Genomic DNA, 16504 nt, shown 5'->3' with positions numbered 1-16504 from the left:
CGCGACCGCTCCTCCATCGCGAAAGCTTTTTTTTATTTCTGAGTGGTTATTGTTATTGATCTCCCACTCAGATTCGATAAATTCAGAAACCTGCCTCTCCTTCCTGCCTTCTTCCCCTGTTCGCTTTCCTCCCTCCCCTTGTATTCCTCTGACGTGCACGGAAGACGGCCGAAGCTTTATTTCGGACCGGAATCTTTGAACTGCGAGTTAGTACAAAAATCTTGTTCATAAGGATGGGGGAGGCGTCGTGGGCCACCGGTTGTTAATGGCTGGCTTGTTCTCGGGTTGAAATACCCCGCAAATCGTGGTGGGGTGCGTGGGGCATCTTCCGGAATATTTGAGCTGTTTGGCGTGCATGTAATGACGAGACGAACTCCCTTCTCCCATCGCATCCTCTTTTTTCCCTCGCCCCCCCCCCCGCATTTGTGTGTGCGTGCCTGCGCGCGCGCGCGAGCGTGTAAAAACTTCCAGTATCTCATTAAAGGTTTCCACAATCAGGGCGGTGCTGTGTGTGTTTGTGTGTGTAGAATTTCATTCTATTGCATAATGCTGTTGCTTTGGGAGACTTCCTATGTTCTCTTCACACTACCTTTGCACGAGCGTTTCTGGAAGCAGTCTTGGGAGCTGAATAGAATGGCAATTTGCAAAGTAGCACTGAGCTCCTCCTTGCGGCCCCCCCCCTTTAAACAACCGTCGTCGCCCTTCCTGGTCTCCTGTATAGCCTGAAGATGACAAAAGGAGAAAAAACTTCCTCTTACTTTGCTGGAATATCTGGAGGGTTTTCCTGCAGGGCAGCTGCTGGATGAAAAATCTCTCTGCATCTGTGAACATTCCCCCCCACCCCCTGCCACCGCCCAAAGAACAGACTTGAGGGATAGCGGCTGGCAGGACTGCGTACAAGCCCCATACATTCGTATTTGTACATCCCTGTTGAGAGATTTCTGCATTTTTGTTGGAGAAGGTAGAAACCCAGGAAGTGTTGCATTTGTGTGCAGTCTAATTGTTACTGATACTGTGTCATGTCTCACTGAAGTGTTGGTGGAGAAGTGGTTGTAATTTCGAGATTGTGTAGGTGTGGATTTCTGGATTTTTAATCTAATTTGCATTTTTTCCAACCCCGTCTAGTTTCAGATCCTTTCTCATCAAGTGGAAAACAAAACACACATTTTTGTCCTAAATTGCCATCTCCAAACTAAGGAACCCTACTGCCTGGGAGAAAACAACCGAGATGCCTGGGATGGTCAGTAAAAACCCAGATCTTGAATTTGACTCTTTGCAGCCTTGTTTCTATCCGGATGAAGATGATTTTTATTTGTGCGGTCCGGACTCTGCTCCTCCAGGGGAGGACATCTGGAAAAAGTTTGAGCTGCTGCCTACACCTCCCTTGTCTCCAAGCCCGGCAGGTTTGCAAGAGAACCCTCCAGGAGGAGCCCCGGTGTCCTGGGGCGGAGCAGCTCTAGGGGGATTCCGCGCCAGCGACCCTCTGGACTGGGCATCCGAAATGCTGCTGCTGCCCCCGGAAGCTGACCTGTGGGGCAGTGGCGATGGAGGGGACTCCTTCGAGACGGGCTTGGGGGAAAGCAGCAACCTCAACTCCATCATTATTCAGGACTGTATGTGGAGTGGCTCTTCTGCTAGTGAGAAGCTGGAAAGAGCCGTGAATGAGAAGCTGCAGAATAAAGGAGGAACAGCTGTAGCGCCTGCCACAGCTGGGTCTGCCACCCTCGCCGCCGCCGCCACCACCAACCCCCCCAGCGCCAGCAGTGGGAACAATAGCAGCAGCCAAGCAGAGCTCAACAACTCTGTTTCAGAGTGTGTGGATCCAGCCGTGGTGTTCCCTTTCCCGATGAACAAGAGAGAGCCAGCAGCCGCGGCTCCAGCCTCTGCGGCAGGGGGAGTGGCTGGCATCCGGGTGAGCGGCAGCAGCAGTGGCGGCGGGATTGCTCAAGGGGCGGCACCAGCCGCTTCTGCTCAGCGCAGCAGCAGCAGCAGCAGCAGCAGCAACAGCCGCCACCCAGGTGCAACTAGTGACAGCCGGGCCAACAACAGTTCAGGAGATGATACACTCAGTGATTCTGGTAAATAACAACATCCTTTGTTACATGCATGCGTCACGCTAGGGTTTCCAGGTGATGGTTCCTGCCCCTGCCGAACTGCCAGCATGGCATGACTTGTCTAGTTGCACTGTGCATCTTTGCTAGCCGCGATAGCAGCTGGAAGTTGGAGGGTCGCGAGTGGCAGAAGCGCAGAATCCTGATCACATTACTGTGAGTGCTGCATGGCGATCGAGTGCTTTGGCATGCTGTGATCTGTACCAGTTTGCCCACTTGATGGTCTCCAGATGTTTTGGACTATTTTCTCATCTGCCCCAACCAGCTCAGCTAACGAGTTACAATACTAGGTTCCCTGGTTTGACCTAGTCCATTTGTACTGCCGTTTGGCTGAAGGACCAGTGACAGAGAAGAAGAGATAAATCTCTTTTATTTCCTACCTGCACCTGAATTAAAGCAAGATTAATCTTTATTCTTCAGCCACCATATGTAGTCTAAGGAACAGGAACCTATATTCCTAAGTCACTTCTTTTTGTGTTTAGCTATCAGTGAAAAAAGAGCTGGGGGAAAATTGCTGGTCACAGTGTCAGGCTACTATTTACAGCAGAACAGCAAGATAAAAAGAGAAATGAGGGAAAAGATTTAAAGCTGGGGTGGGACAGGGACAGAAATTAAGAGATAAGAGAAAAGGTTTGATCCTTACAATGTAGACTGCTCCATAGATGCATGTGAAAACCTTTTATGCTGTGAAATAAACCTGGGTCTATACATTTCCCAGCAGCTGTGTACAGATGTTGTACACAGGGCTAATACATCTACTTCACAAGACAAGAGCGCTTTTATTTCAATAGTATTTCTGAAAAGATTACTAAATCAACTGGGATAGTCCCTTTGGGTATTCAAATAGGTCAGTGGGCTTTATGCTTCCATCTTAGATATTTTACAAAGCTTGACCAGTAGATGGCGGTGTGCTTGTCTCTCTTAGGTCAGTATCATATCAAAAAAGTTTCCTTTCAGGACTTTTCCAGACAGTTGCTTGGAAATATACTAAATGAGGTTTTGCTGTTGGTGATAAGTGAATGAAAAAATGCTTTGTTTTATGAATACAACAACAAGAGCAGCAGGTCTACAATACCATTATATTAAATGCCACAATGCAGCCTCTTCATTTCTGCTGCCTTAAAAGGTACTTTTTGTGCAAAGTAATGAATTATGCAAACAGACTGTTTTCAAACAAGAATGATTTGTTTTTCTGTTGGGTGCAGCAGGTTAATTTTGTACCTTTCATAAGGCATCATTTTTTTGCTCTGTAGGAATTTATCTGACACAGTTGCTTTTTTTCTATAGTGGAACAAAACATAGGTTTTAGTACAACATGTACATCCTGGTAGAAAGGCAGGGGAAGAATACAACATGAGTGTAAACATCATCTCTCATATGTAAATGAAAAGATCCATATGACCATAATCATAAACTTGACAATTCAGCTCCCGTTTCAAAAGATTCACTGCCCCCTTCATGTCTGCAACTTGACAGCTTTGAGTGAGGGAGCACTTCCTCCCAACAGCTGTCTTCTTGGCAGTAAACCAAAACTTTGGCTTAAAGGGACCCACCAACTGGAACAGCTTTGCATTTTCTGTTAGAACAAATCCAACAATTGTTTGGTGTTCCAGTCCTTTTTCAATCAAGCAAGATGTGTTCTGGAGAGTGTGTGTGTGTCTGTGAGCTCACATTATATGAGCTTTGTGTTTTGTGCATTCAATTTAGAGCACAGAATGTTTGCTTAAAATGCAAATTAAGGCATTTCATGTTTATATTCTTTTAATCCCACTACAATTATTTGGGCATGTATTTTGTTTACAGTATTATCTGAAATTCCATTCTTTTCAGTGCTGTAGTTCCTGTAACCCTATATAATTTATTAAAGGCTGGATAAATGTCTACGGATTCTAAAACCTACACATTTCATTTGTTTTTTATTTCACCTTTAAATGCTGTTTTATTGCCTGCACTGCATATTTTGAGTGCTTAAATATTTATACATTGGGAATTGATTTATCTAAAACATGTACATGCTAATGAATGCTAAATGCTTGAGAGCCTTCTGTATGTTTCCCTGAGATTGTAACATCTCGGTGTTTTCTCTTCTATGTGTTAAAAAGATGAAGATGAGGAAGAAGATGAGGAAGAAGAAATTGATGTGGTCACAGTGGAAAAGAGGCGCTCCTCATCCTACAAAGCTGTTACTACCCTGACTATTGCAATGCGTCCTAAAATTGCCACCACTTTTTCTTCTGGGAAAACTCAGCCCAGTGAGGTCATCCTAAAGCGCTGTGCCCCTATTCATCAGCAACATAACTATGCTGCCCCTTCACCCTATATAGAGAATGAAGATGTGCCACCCCAGAAAAAGCTAAAAAATGAAGCACCCCGCCCTGTGAAACCCATGACCCAACCAAAACTGAAGAGCTCCAGTCCACGAAATTCCGATTCAGAAGACAGTGAGCGTCGGCGGAACCACAACATTCTGGAGCGCCAGCGGCGCAACGATCTGAGGTCAAGTTTCCTTACGTTAAGGGACCATGTGCCAGAACTGGTTAAAAACGAGAAAGCGGCAAAAGTTGTCATCTTGAAAAAAGCCACTGAATACGTTCATTCCCTACATGCCGAGGAGCACAAGTTATTATTAGAAAAGGAGAAATTGCAAGTCAGACAACAGCAGTTGATAAAGAAATTAGAACACATGCAGACTTGCTAAATTTCTTTTTTAAAAAACACTTTTTTATGATTGTCTGATCTGGACAGCCACTGCCACTTTGCACATTTTTGATTCCTTAAAGAGAGTTATGTTTTTTGACGTTAAGAATGTTGGTTTTATGTTCAATCCAGTCTCTGATATAGATGACAAAACACTGTTATTGGGATGGAGAACAGATGGATGTTCTTGTATGGAATTGAAGAGACTGCCAAACCGTGATGGAATGCCTTTGTACTTCCTCTTAGAACTGTATATGTTCTTTAAACGTTGTGAGCGTTTGGACCTGCTTATGACATCCAGTTGAGTTTGGAACCATTCATTCCTTTTTAATGGTGCTTATGTTCTACCAGGTGTTATGGGGCAAAACCATTTTGTACCCTTGTTGGGGGATGGGAGGGGGGAACACCTCTGTAAATACCACATACACACTTGCCTTTTGTACATGTCTTGGGTTATGAGAGGTGACTTTTGCTACCAATATTAGACTGGAAGTTCATACCTAAGTACTGTAATACCTCAATGTTTGAGGAGCATGTTTTTGTATACAAATATATTGTTAATCTCTGTTATGTACTGTACTAATTCTTACACTGCCTGTATACTTTAGTATGATGCTGATACATAACTAAATTTGATACTTATATTTTCGTATGAAAATGGTTGTGGAAAGTTTTGAGTAGATATTACTTTATCACTTTTTTGAACTAAGAAAACTTTTGTAAAGAAATTTACTATATATGCCTTTTTTCCTAGCCTGTTTCTTCCAGTTAATGTATTTGTTAATGTTTGTTGCATAGAACTGGGTAATTGCAAAGTTCTGTGTTTAATTTCTTCCAGCGATGTACATTTAGTGCTGCATCTTTATAGCACTTTGAAATACCTCATGTTTATGAAAATAAATAGCAATTAAATGATGTGTTACTTAATTTTTAATTGTATAATACACATTTCCTCATCTTTTCTCTATCATTTCATTGATAGAAAATAGTTGCCACAAAAATGTAAAAGATAATTACTGTCTTGCTATTCCCCTAATACCGTGCTTTCTGAACTTTGCCTCTTCTTCAATTAGAGTTTGGATTAGGCCCAGAAAAGGGAGCAGGATCATTAATTTACATCCCATTGATTTCAGTGGATTTGTTCTTAAGAATAACTTACCCTAGGTTCATCCTGGTGGTATCTACTTTCTGATAAGTGTGCATGGATTTGCAGTTCTAGGACAGGACCAGGCCTGCTGTACCACGCAAGGATAATGCTGCTGGAAAACACAAGTCCAAATCTTGAGGCTAATGGCACTAGTACAGCACCTTTGATTTTGGTATTGTAGGCATGATACAAAAAAAACAGTGTCACAAAGCTGAGTTGTGTTGGTGAAAGAAGGCATTCTCTCATTCTGTTCCCAGACTCTGCTTAGATAACTACTGAACTCCCCTAAGTTCTGATTTGTTTACATAACCCAGCTGCAATCATGGAACTTGAGTCTCAGAGCAAATCAATCAGCTGCAGGTTTGTTAATTTTGTTACAGTCCTATTAAATTGGTCCCTACACATAAGTAGCAAAAATTCTTCTGAGGACATAATGCAAAACCTGTTAGTACATGAAGTCACCAAAATCCATTTCTTGGCAAGACTTGACTAAAGTCTCTCGGGTTCTGCAGATTCCCAAAATGGAGCCAGTGTGATGTAGAGGTCAAGAGTGCGAGATTGGGAGTTGGACAGTGCGGGTTCTAGTCCCCACTCAGCCATGGAACTCCTTGAGTAAAATTGGGCTGGTCATAAACCCTTAGCCCAACCTACCTCAGGGTTGTTTTGGGAATCGCTAAGTTTGAGAGGAGGAGATGAAAGCTGCCTTGAGTTCCTTGGAAGGAAAAGGGGCAAAAAAATATAATAAACACCAGTTACTTTGATTTAGATAAACTTGTCATTTAAAAACTGGGAGCTAGTATGACATTCAGATGCAGGATCTTGTAGACAATAAATGGAACTTCAAATTTTGTCTGATTGTATTGTGGTCTCCCCTTTTATTCAGAATGATCATAGTGGTTATATATCTATTTGCACTTGCATCCTTTGATTTTGAATTTAGGCTGTTAGAGGTTAGAACAAAAAATACTACAACATGAGATGTTAGGTCCCATCTGCATCCTTGATGCATACATGACCTCCAGGAGGAAACATTAACAAATTATGGCTTCTTTCAAGCTCTTGGGATACCGCTGGACTCCTCTTCATGGTCATTGCCATGATCCTGGCTCTCAGTATTCTAGGAATTCTAGGAAAAAGCATTCTGGCTCTCATTAAGAATTTTTATAATATGTATTAAAAATAAATGAAAAAATTTAAAAATTACAACACAGTTACAGAGAGTTGCAGAATAACGTGATTTTTTTCATCAGTAGTGGTTGAAAGACCCTGGAATCTTAGATATATGAAAATGGCTGCTTTAAAATCTTGACCATGTTACAAATCCGGTAACATCTGCCCATCTCTTTCAGGCTGCTGTCTTGAATATAGTACACAAAAACATTGCAAGGTCCTGCAAATTTATGAGAGGAAAAGGATGATCTCCTTTTTATGCTAATTATGGACAAAAGAGTTCATGTAGCAATACACTCCTGTTGGCAATTCCACCAGTTTTGGAAACCCTTGCCCTGGGGGCTTCCCACAGTCCAGTATCCTTTTAGCATTGCTAATCCTTTCTTGTTCAGAATGGGGTTTGATGGCTGTGGTCAAGCCTGCATTTTAACAAAGTTAAAACTTAATGGGTTGGGTCTGTCTTTGACCATCTGCTGGTCAAGGGATTGAAGCATGGATTTCTTTTCTCCCTGCAGATCTGCTCCAAAGAACTGGGGATTGGCTGCAGCGGGGAGGAGAGGAAAAAGCAGCCTGCTTGTGTAACAGATATAACCCAGTATATTAAAAAATCATTTTTTAATGTTCATGGCAAGCTGCCGGGATGGGGGGGGGGCAGGGGGAGCAACCTTTCTCAACCTTTACGTTCAGGTGAGATAGAAATATAACGCTTTGCCAACAGTTGAGGTGGTTCAGACCTTGCCTCAGCTTGATATTGTCTGTCTTCAGTTTCTTCCATCCTTTCTTTGAAAATAACTACAACTTGCCATGAAGCTTGATCTGCTGAAGTAATTTTTGCAAACTACTGAGTTTCCTCAAACTAAAATTAGAAACTATAGCTGAACTACAGTTTGCCCAAACCAAATTCTGTAAGAAATTGTCATTATTGTGACTGCAACTAAGAGAATCGAGCATGTGATAGGAGAGAGGAAGGAGCACATGTTCCTAAGCCATTCCGATGTCCAAATTGTACCACAACTTTGACTTCTGCACTGGACCACTGACATTACGAATTTTCTGTTGTATCAATCCAGACAACATGCTTGGCAGGAGATCTTCCAGAAGCAGAATCCCATCAGAAAATGTGGGTAGCAGCCAGGTGTTCGTAACAGGAAAACCAAGACAGCATTAGCAGAATGCTTCGTAGTTGGAAGATGAAACTCTCAACCCACATTTCTGTTTTCTTTATAGAATACCCTTTGCTACAATTTTACCTGGAGATTTTGCCCCATGTGCCACTTTTTAGCAAAGTTAGTTTGACATGCTGCTTTACCACACTGCTTTAAGAGATGCCATTCCAAGAATAAGCATTTGAAAAGGAGACATTTAAGAAATGCAAATGTTCTCTATAGTAAGATCTTTGCTCAGATTTCCTAATGCATTTCCCCCAAGGACAGGCTAGCAAATGAATGCACAGCTAGAGATGCATCATCAGTCCTCAACTAATCCCTCAGTTAACTTACGTGGGGCTTATACTGTTGGTTCAGTAGTCTTAGACCTGCGCCTGTGATCCTATGCACAGGTTCCTGGGAGACAGGTCTGTTGATCACAGTGGGTCTTAACTCTGGGTGTCCATGCATGGGATTGTGTTGTTAATGCCTTTTTTAATTGCAGAGTAGTGGTCTATTTGACAATAAATACACAGTAGTTATTCAGATCTCCAGTTAGCACTTCCATTTGTGCTTCATTGAGAACATCAGTTTTGCTTACATACCTGAGTAAATATTTAGATAAAGATCCTGTAGATCCTGTAAAGTCAGTTATGGATTCTGAGTACAACTCAATTGTAATAAATCATACACACACGCACACACGTGTGTGTGTGTGTGTGTGCAATTTCCAACATAGCAATTAAAAGGTAAAATTGTGCTTTTAATCTTAGTTTAACACAGTTCATTACCTGTAGGAATATCCTAAAACACATTCCAGAGACTGTCTTCAGTTTTGCTACAAATAGCCTGAAAAGCTCCATTCTTCCATGATTCAAGAGAGTGGTGTTGGGCCCAACTTCCAAGCATCTGAGACAGGTGCAGTATGGCCCAAACTGCAATATGTCCACCTTGCATGCCATGTCCAGAACAGGAGTAGAGCCAAGGGTTGTTCCATAATTACTTCTGGTTACAGTGGGACTTATCGTCTGGCTCAGAGTCTAACAGAATTCCACCTCATCCCTGCTTCAGATCACTTGTATCCAGCCAACAAGGAACAACAGAATCCATGACCTGTCAGATTTCTGGTGGATCAGCTTGCCCCAGTTGCTGTGGCATAACTATGATGCAGGTCGGGATTAATTTTGGTTCTACATCACTCTTTTGTTGTCTTTGTATCATTGCTAGAGAATTTGTTGTCAGACCTTTCCACTCCCATAGGACTTTATAATCATATGTATTTTGCACTGATTGGGCAAATCACATGCTGAGCTTTCTGCTCTTATACGACTGTTGGATTGCTTTATTGTTGCTGCAACCTGCATCCTCCTCTTCTATTCATCCTCTTGTGGTTATATCCTGTTTTAACACCTAGTCTGTAAACCCTCTGTAAAAGGAAACGTCTGCTTTCTCAATGAGCTTTACAGGGCCTAATAAGTCTGTCTCTGATCCTGAATAAAGATATTCATCAACCCCTTTGTCTTCCTAGCCCATCTCTGTATGCTGTGAGGTATCAGGAGCAGTTTTGCCATTGCTGCTGCTGCTTGGTTTAGTGTCGGATCAGAAGGGAGGTAATTAGAATTCAGGAGACTTTGGTGAAATGTCATGCCCCATTGAGGCACTTGCAAATGTGTTTGCATAAACTAGCTTCATTTAGTTGTATTGACTGATCTCTCAGACCATGGCCATTTGGCCCAAGAAGGATCCTCAAAGTGGCTCACAACAATGAGCAACCATGTAGACTGGGAGACAATCTTTTGCCACCTGTTTGATTGTGTGACACAAAACTCTCAACCCATTAGCCCAGTTGAGGCAGTTCAGGCCATGCCTCAATCCCACAGTCTCTGCCCTCAGATCTCTCCATCATTTCTTGGGTCACAATAACTGTAGTTGACCATGGTGACTGAATATAGTTACTGCAAACTATAGGCTGCTTCAAACTAAAATTGGAAAATGTGGTTTGAACTAGGTTTTTAATTCTGAGTTGGAGGCAAATTAGGCTTTGCAGTAACCATAGTTTGCCACAAGAAACATCAGTTACTTTGAATCCAAAAGTAGGGAGGAAAACTGAGCGTGTGATGAGAGAGAAGAAATGCAGGTGCCTGAGGCAGTTCTCATGGCCAAAAGGTGCCCTATTGTTTGCATGAACTAACTTTATTTGTACTGATTGATAGTCAGACAGAACCATACATATGCTAGTCATTTGGCCCAGTAAAAATCCTCAAGGTGGCTCATGGCAATACATAACATAATCACAGTTTGAGAACAGAGAGCTTGCAGCATTCCTGCATGCAATAGGACCTACAAAGTATGAACGACTCTAAATTTATATGATAGGGCCATGACTGAGGAAAAATATCATTTTAATTAGAAGTGCAAACATGAATTAATCTCCCCATAGATCTCTGCCACTTAGTACAAGCGGGAGGGTGTTTTTACACACAGGCCCTGTCTGTGGGCTAGCTGTTGTGGGAACAGAATGCTGGACTACACAGATCTTTGGTCTAACCCGGAAGGACCCTGTTCTTAATAGTCTCAAATTACTCCTTGGAACATAATTAAGAACATGACTTGTTCCAGAAAACACACACCATCTTTTAACTTCCTAAAGGGTCACAACCATGCAGTGTAAAATACATAAACTAGCCATCAAGAATGAATACTGCATGTGTTGTCGTTTCTTTTTTGAACATTCCATTTTAAAATGCATGTGAACAAAAACCAGTAGGTCCAAATGTGGCCTCATTTGCTTTTAGGAAGCAACACATTGTTCAAACGGCACAATGGTAGGAGAAAGACTTCGAACTTGCCATTTCAAGACTGGGCCTTTTCACATGCAGATGCTGGCTGTGTGTGGGCCAGGCCTACACAACATCTCACCCACCATGTTATCTCTGCTTTGGGCTGCAAAAGGGGCTTCTCCCACAGGGATCTTACCTGGCAAAGCATAGTATGCTTAGTCAGGCCTATTTGATGCTATTTCTTTTCAGAAATGTCCCATTAACACCCCAACCTAAAACACATTTTACTTGAGGTTATTCATTTGGATGATGCTAACTTTCAAACAAGCATGCAGAAGGTTGCAGTCTTATTTCATTTTCCAGTTTAGGATTCCTGAGATTTTTATGTGAAAAGTGCCTTTCCTCCTTGTAGTCCTGTGACAGGGATGGGTGGGGGGAAGTGAGCTGATTGCCAGGGAGGGAGGTTGCTTCTCGTGGTTATTCTGTTCTTCCACCCTGCTCCTACTGGAGTGGACTAGGAAGTTAGGCCTCAAACAAGTGGTTATGCCTGCTGCTTTGCACCATCTGGGAGCTTACAAGTTTCATTTGAATTACATTTTTCTTCCACTTCCTCTCTGAGGAGCTCAGGATGGCATGTGGTTATCCTCCCAAAAGCACTTGTGAGATGAACAGTCCAGACTTACCTGCCAGCCCATGATTTTTGTGGCTGGATGGTGAATTCAGTGGGGGCATTTGGTTCAAGACATTTCAGGCTGCACCCCAGTAATGCATATACCTTACCTATACATCTGCCTTCAGCTAATTCTCAGCTCCTACACAGATTCTTTAGAGAGTGAGAAGCATGGTGTGTGAAACAGTTTAGTATAATTTTAGTAGGGCTACAGGGGTGTCATTCAGGCCCATCTGGGGAATGCAATGCTTAGAACAGAGTATGTTCCCTTCTAGAAGTACACTGGAGAAGTTCCAACCCAGATCTTACTTGCTACTTATTCTCTTCACAGAATGGAGCCCAGAAGGCAAACCAGACAAAATTCTGGTAGCTCAGATTCTACTCTTCCACTAATAGCTTTTTTGAAGAGTTGTATGCATTGCTTTATGTGGCTTGTTGTGTTTACAAAGTGTTCTATACCTGAGAAGCAATACAAGTTTTAAAGGTCACATAATATTTAGAGGTATTGCAATAATGTTACATGCAAATGAATTTTCTGTTTGGAATCACTGAAGAATCTGAAGCAGGAAGGTGAAAAATTAGTTATTCGATTTCTGAATGGCTTGATGATTTCAGGCTAACCCTTCACTAAGGCCATATACTGACTTGGGAGGAAGACCCATTAAGTCAGAATGTGATTTGCTCCAACATGACCATGCACAGGACTGAGCTATGAATCACAGTGAGGCACTGAAGTCAGCTACTGCTGATTGTTTTGGTTTTGCATCACATCTACTTAGCAGCACAGAGAAGACTATCTGAGTAGGGGAATTCAGCAAGAATACACCTAAAGATATATGACTCTTCTTATGCTCCAGAAAATGTACCAAGAACTATCTTCATGAGTCAATCCATGATAAAAGTTTGGTATTTTAATTTTAACTTTGTCAGATTATATATACACAAATCTCAAAAGAAAGCCCATCTTTTTCAGTTCACGTGTACTAGCACATGAAGAGAATGAGGATTAGAAGCTTGTACCATTCCATAAGTTAATTAATTATGTTTGTAGAAGCAAATGACTACTTCTCACCATTATTTAAGAATATGACTTCTGTTATTCATGGTGTTTTTGCTGTTGTCCAAATTTCAGAGACTTCCATGGTGTGTGTCTCATAATATCCAAAACATTTTAGAAAGCTAAAATGTGTGGGAGCCTTTTTAACATGTGAAACAGGGGTGGCCTGGCTCTAGTCTTGCATATCTATCCAATCCTCCTTTTAAAACCAGAATCCCTGGGATTCACCAAGCTGGTTTAAATGTACAACTCTATGATTTATTTTATTAATTTAAAAATAGCACTGTGCATTTTATAAGCTCAAAGTTATTTACATAAAAATACAATTAAGCCATATTGAAACATAGCTGGGTATAAAACAAAATGAATAAACAAGCAAGATGAGAAATTCATGAGCCAGCAAAAACTACAAGTCCATGCATACTTAGGGTCTATTGACAGTTGAGGGATATTCCGTTCCAAGAGTGGGCAAACTGTGTCCAATCAAATGATATTCAACAACTCCGGTGATCCCTGACCACTAGCCATGCTGGCTAGGACATTTGGAAGGCACAGGATTCCCACACATGCGAATTTGTATGCTGTGCTCTTCTCTCTTATTCTCTCTTCCGCAATCCTGAGTTTGAATGGCTGCTTAAGAAGCTAAAAAAAATGCATTGCTGAGAAGTCCATATAATCTAAATTCTCTTTAAGAATTTCAGCAATTGGCAGACGTTTGGTGGTCTGCCAGAAACTGAGTTGGCTCCAGATTTAGTTCTGCTTAGAGTGGAACCATTGAGGTCAAAGATCAAGTTAGTCATGATTAATTTAATTCGCCTTCAGTCCAATGGGTCTGCTCTCAATATGGCTTAAGTTGCGATCCAAGCCACAGTTTAGTTGGCCACTGGTGGACTAGGATCTGTCTTTGTTCACACCTATCATAAAAACCTATCATGACATGGAAGTATGGCAAACACATGAAATGCTAATATTTTAAATGATATAATATCCCTAGTATGATATCCCTAAGATAGATTACTTTGGTTATTGTCACTGCTGCACTGTTCTTATTTACAAAGCCAGATATTTAAATGAACACCTATTTGATTAAACAAGATAAAATTAGAATTCTGCATAAGCGGAGGAGCCTGATATTTTCTCCCAGGGTTTAATTATATAAGAGGTTGTCCTAATGTTATGAAATAAATTATTATTTCACACTGTGGAGTGTATTTGTAACATTCCAGGGAGATGCAGTATAAATGAGGATATCAAGCAACCATAAGTAATGAGGTATGGAAGAGTTATCCTTTACAAAATTAGATCAGCAAGTGTTTGTTTCCCAGACCTCCTGTTTCCTAAATCCTAACTCAGAATCTAAGTACAAGATATGTTACCTTATTTGCTTTCTAGCTGCTTTCTTTCATGTTTTCTACAATTTGTTTGGTGGGGGGACTCTTCTCCTCCCTCACTCCATAAGAGGAATTGAGATGTCTACCAAACAACCATTAGCACAACTTGAAAAAGAAATTGTACACTTTAAAACCATGATTCTATTTATTCATTTGTGGCCCCTAAATACAATGTTTAAGGAATGCTTTATGAGACTCGCTGTACAACTTTTTCTATTTAAAAATCACACAGCATGGGGTTAAGTTGCACAGGCAGCTGACAAGTAGCTGAGTAAAAAGCTTATTCTCTGACACCCTCCCACTTGAGTTGACACTATGCCAAGGGATGCTGGGGAGCAATATTAACTGAGCTATCCTGAACAGTGCCATTCAACAGTGCCAGTTACCAATTCTTCATTCAAGAGGAAGAAAAAATAACAAATATATGTATCTTATGCATGTCAGAGTGAAATGACTCCCCAGTTTTAATCCCAAAACCCCGTGTGCTCTATGTATAAAAAGTTTTGGAATCATTGCTCTAACAAGTGGCTTGCTAGCATCTTTTTATGCACTCCTAAGAGGGATCTTTTGAAAATTGCATATATAAACTAGACAGAAGAAATGGGTGGAGAATGAATAGGGAGGGTAAGTGATCTGGACCCCTAGTTATGCAGCCCAGCTATGCGTATGATGTGCAGGCACTTAGTCCAGAGGGATTTTTAAAGGATATAAATAAACAAGTTGTTAACAGTATCAGCAGTCTCTGATGTCTCTCCACTCAATGGTGTGTAATACTTTGAATAACTCCTGCTATGTAACATGCATTGATTTTTCAGAAGTGTTGCATGCACGAGAAATGTCAGCTCTCCATCTATTTAAAGCCCTGAAACATGCTTGAACCAATGAGTCGGTTAGAGAAAGTTCATTGAAGCAACCTGGCATCGCTCATTTTCCATTACAGTTCAGTGTGGTGTGGACATTTTCATTCATCAAGGAAAGAAGCACACACACACACAATAATGAAGTGGGTAAATGATTTTTCTTGGTTTTGTTTCTGAACTACATTTCTTTAACAATGCCATTTTGTGGAGCAGGGAGGGGAGGTATGCTTTTAAACACTATTATCAAGTTTTGGCAAAGAAAATTACAGCAATTCATTTTCTGGCACTCAAATCATATGTTTTCGACTAAAAATCAACTTCATAGATAATACATTAAAGTGAACTATTTGAAGCATTTTGTAAACAATTTCATTCAACAAAGTTAATTTATTTGAAAAGTAGTCTCATTTATCTAACTGTATGCAACATTTCAGATTTGTACTTTGAAGTGTTATGTGGAAGAAAACTTCATTCAACTCTGTTGCTCATGGGTCTACATTCTGATGCAAAAGATATCTTAGGACTCTTAGGAAATATAAGTACATGTCCTTTGGGCAAATGGCAGGCTTAAACAGCTAGAGTTGGCTTGGGTTCCTATGCTGTCCTGGGAGCACAAGGCTACCCCATCTAAATGTGTGATTTCATCATTCCACACATGCAAATCACACATGCACTGGACAGAAGGGAATTCACACCTGTCGAGTAACGTGTCCTCTCCACTATCATGGGCCTTCATGAGCAGTAGTACCTGTATACTCCAAATCATGTGCCACTCCTTGTTAAATACACTGTTGTGGATCTCAGGCTTGGATCCACTGAGGAGCAAGCTGTGTATAGACAGACCCAGTCTGAGCCTGAGCCCACTGTGAATCAGTGCTCCTTTCTCTGAGCCAAACCTATGCACTTCTTCAGAGAATCAAATTCACTAGCAACCTTTTCTTCCTGTTTCCAGAAGGGTCACCAATGCAAAGTGCTGATTAGCTGGCCTTTGTGAAAGTCATGAAGCATCTTCCTTTCTTCATGAATCAGAGCAGTACCGATTGGCTGGCCTCAGTGGCAATTGTGAAGCTCTTTCTCTGCTAAAACTCACAACTACATTGTAAGGGTTTATACCAGCAGAAGAGCCCACATGAGTTCATACTGTACATCTGACTACACCCAGATATTCAACTAGTGACTCCCTGGGACACACATGCCAGCATGGACAGTAAGATCTCCCCTTGCACTGTTGTCTCCTGGCATGTAATGGATTTGTTTACTGGATAACTGTGGGATAGAGAAGTGTAGGAGGGGCAACCAGGCTGCTTAGGCAGATCCTTAGCAAATTTTTACGGGCAGGAAGGAAAGGAGTGTCCAGTGATAAACCACTGGGGTTTTCTGCACACATACTGTATATAATTGTATTGCTACATTGTGGTGGTGGTGGTGAGAAAATGACAGAAATGTTTTGGGACACCCAGAAACACTCAGCTTCCT

General features: G+C 41.4%; 1 protein-coding gene across 1 annotated transcript; it reads left to right on the top strand.

Annotated features, from left to right (window-relative positions):
- Positions 1 to 1228: 1228 nt before the first annotated feature.
- On the top strand, positions 1229 to 5591 carry MYCN (MYCN proto-oncogene, bHLH transcription factor). Its single transcript, XM_044419182.1, has 2 exons — positions 1229 to 2078; positions 4214 to 5591. The coding sequence occupies exons 1-2, from the start codon at positions 1229 to 1231 to the stop codon at positions 4807 to 4809; spliced, it is 1446 nt and encodes a 481-aa protein (XP_044275117.1). The 3' UTR covers positions 4810 to 5591.
- The last annotated feature ends 10913 nt before the right edge of the window (positions 5592 to 16504 follow it).

Source organism: Varanus komodoensis, unplaced genomic scaffold, assembly GCF_004798865.1.
Source record: "Varanus komodoensis strain SLA01 unplaced genomic scaffold, ASM479886v1 scaffold10, whole genome shotgun sequence".
Lineage (NCBI taxonomy): Eukaryota > Metazoa > Chordata > Lepidosauria > Squamata > Varanidae > Varanus > Varanus komodoensis.
Note: the sequence above shows the minus strand (reverse complement) of the source record. Positions and strands in the feature narration are given on the sequence as shown.

Bases quoted from the DNA above. Each gene is read 5' to 3' on its own strand.
- MYCN (XM_044419182.1), top strand. From the start codon at position 1,229: ATGCCTGGGATGGTCAGTAAAAACCCAGATCTTGAATTTGACTCTTTG. The intron at 2,079-4,213 runs GTAAATAACAAC...TGTGTTAAAAAG, and splicing joins TGATACACTCAGTGATTCTG to ATGAAGATGAGGAAGAAGAT.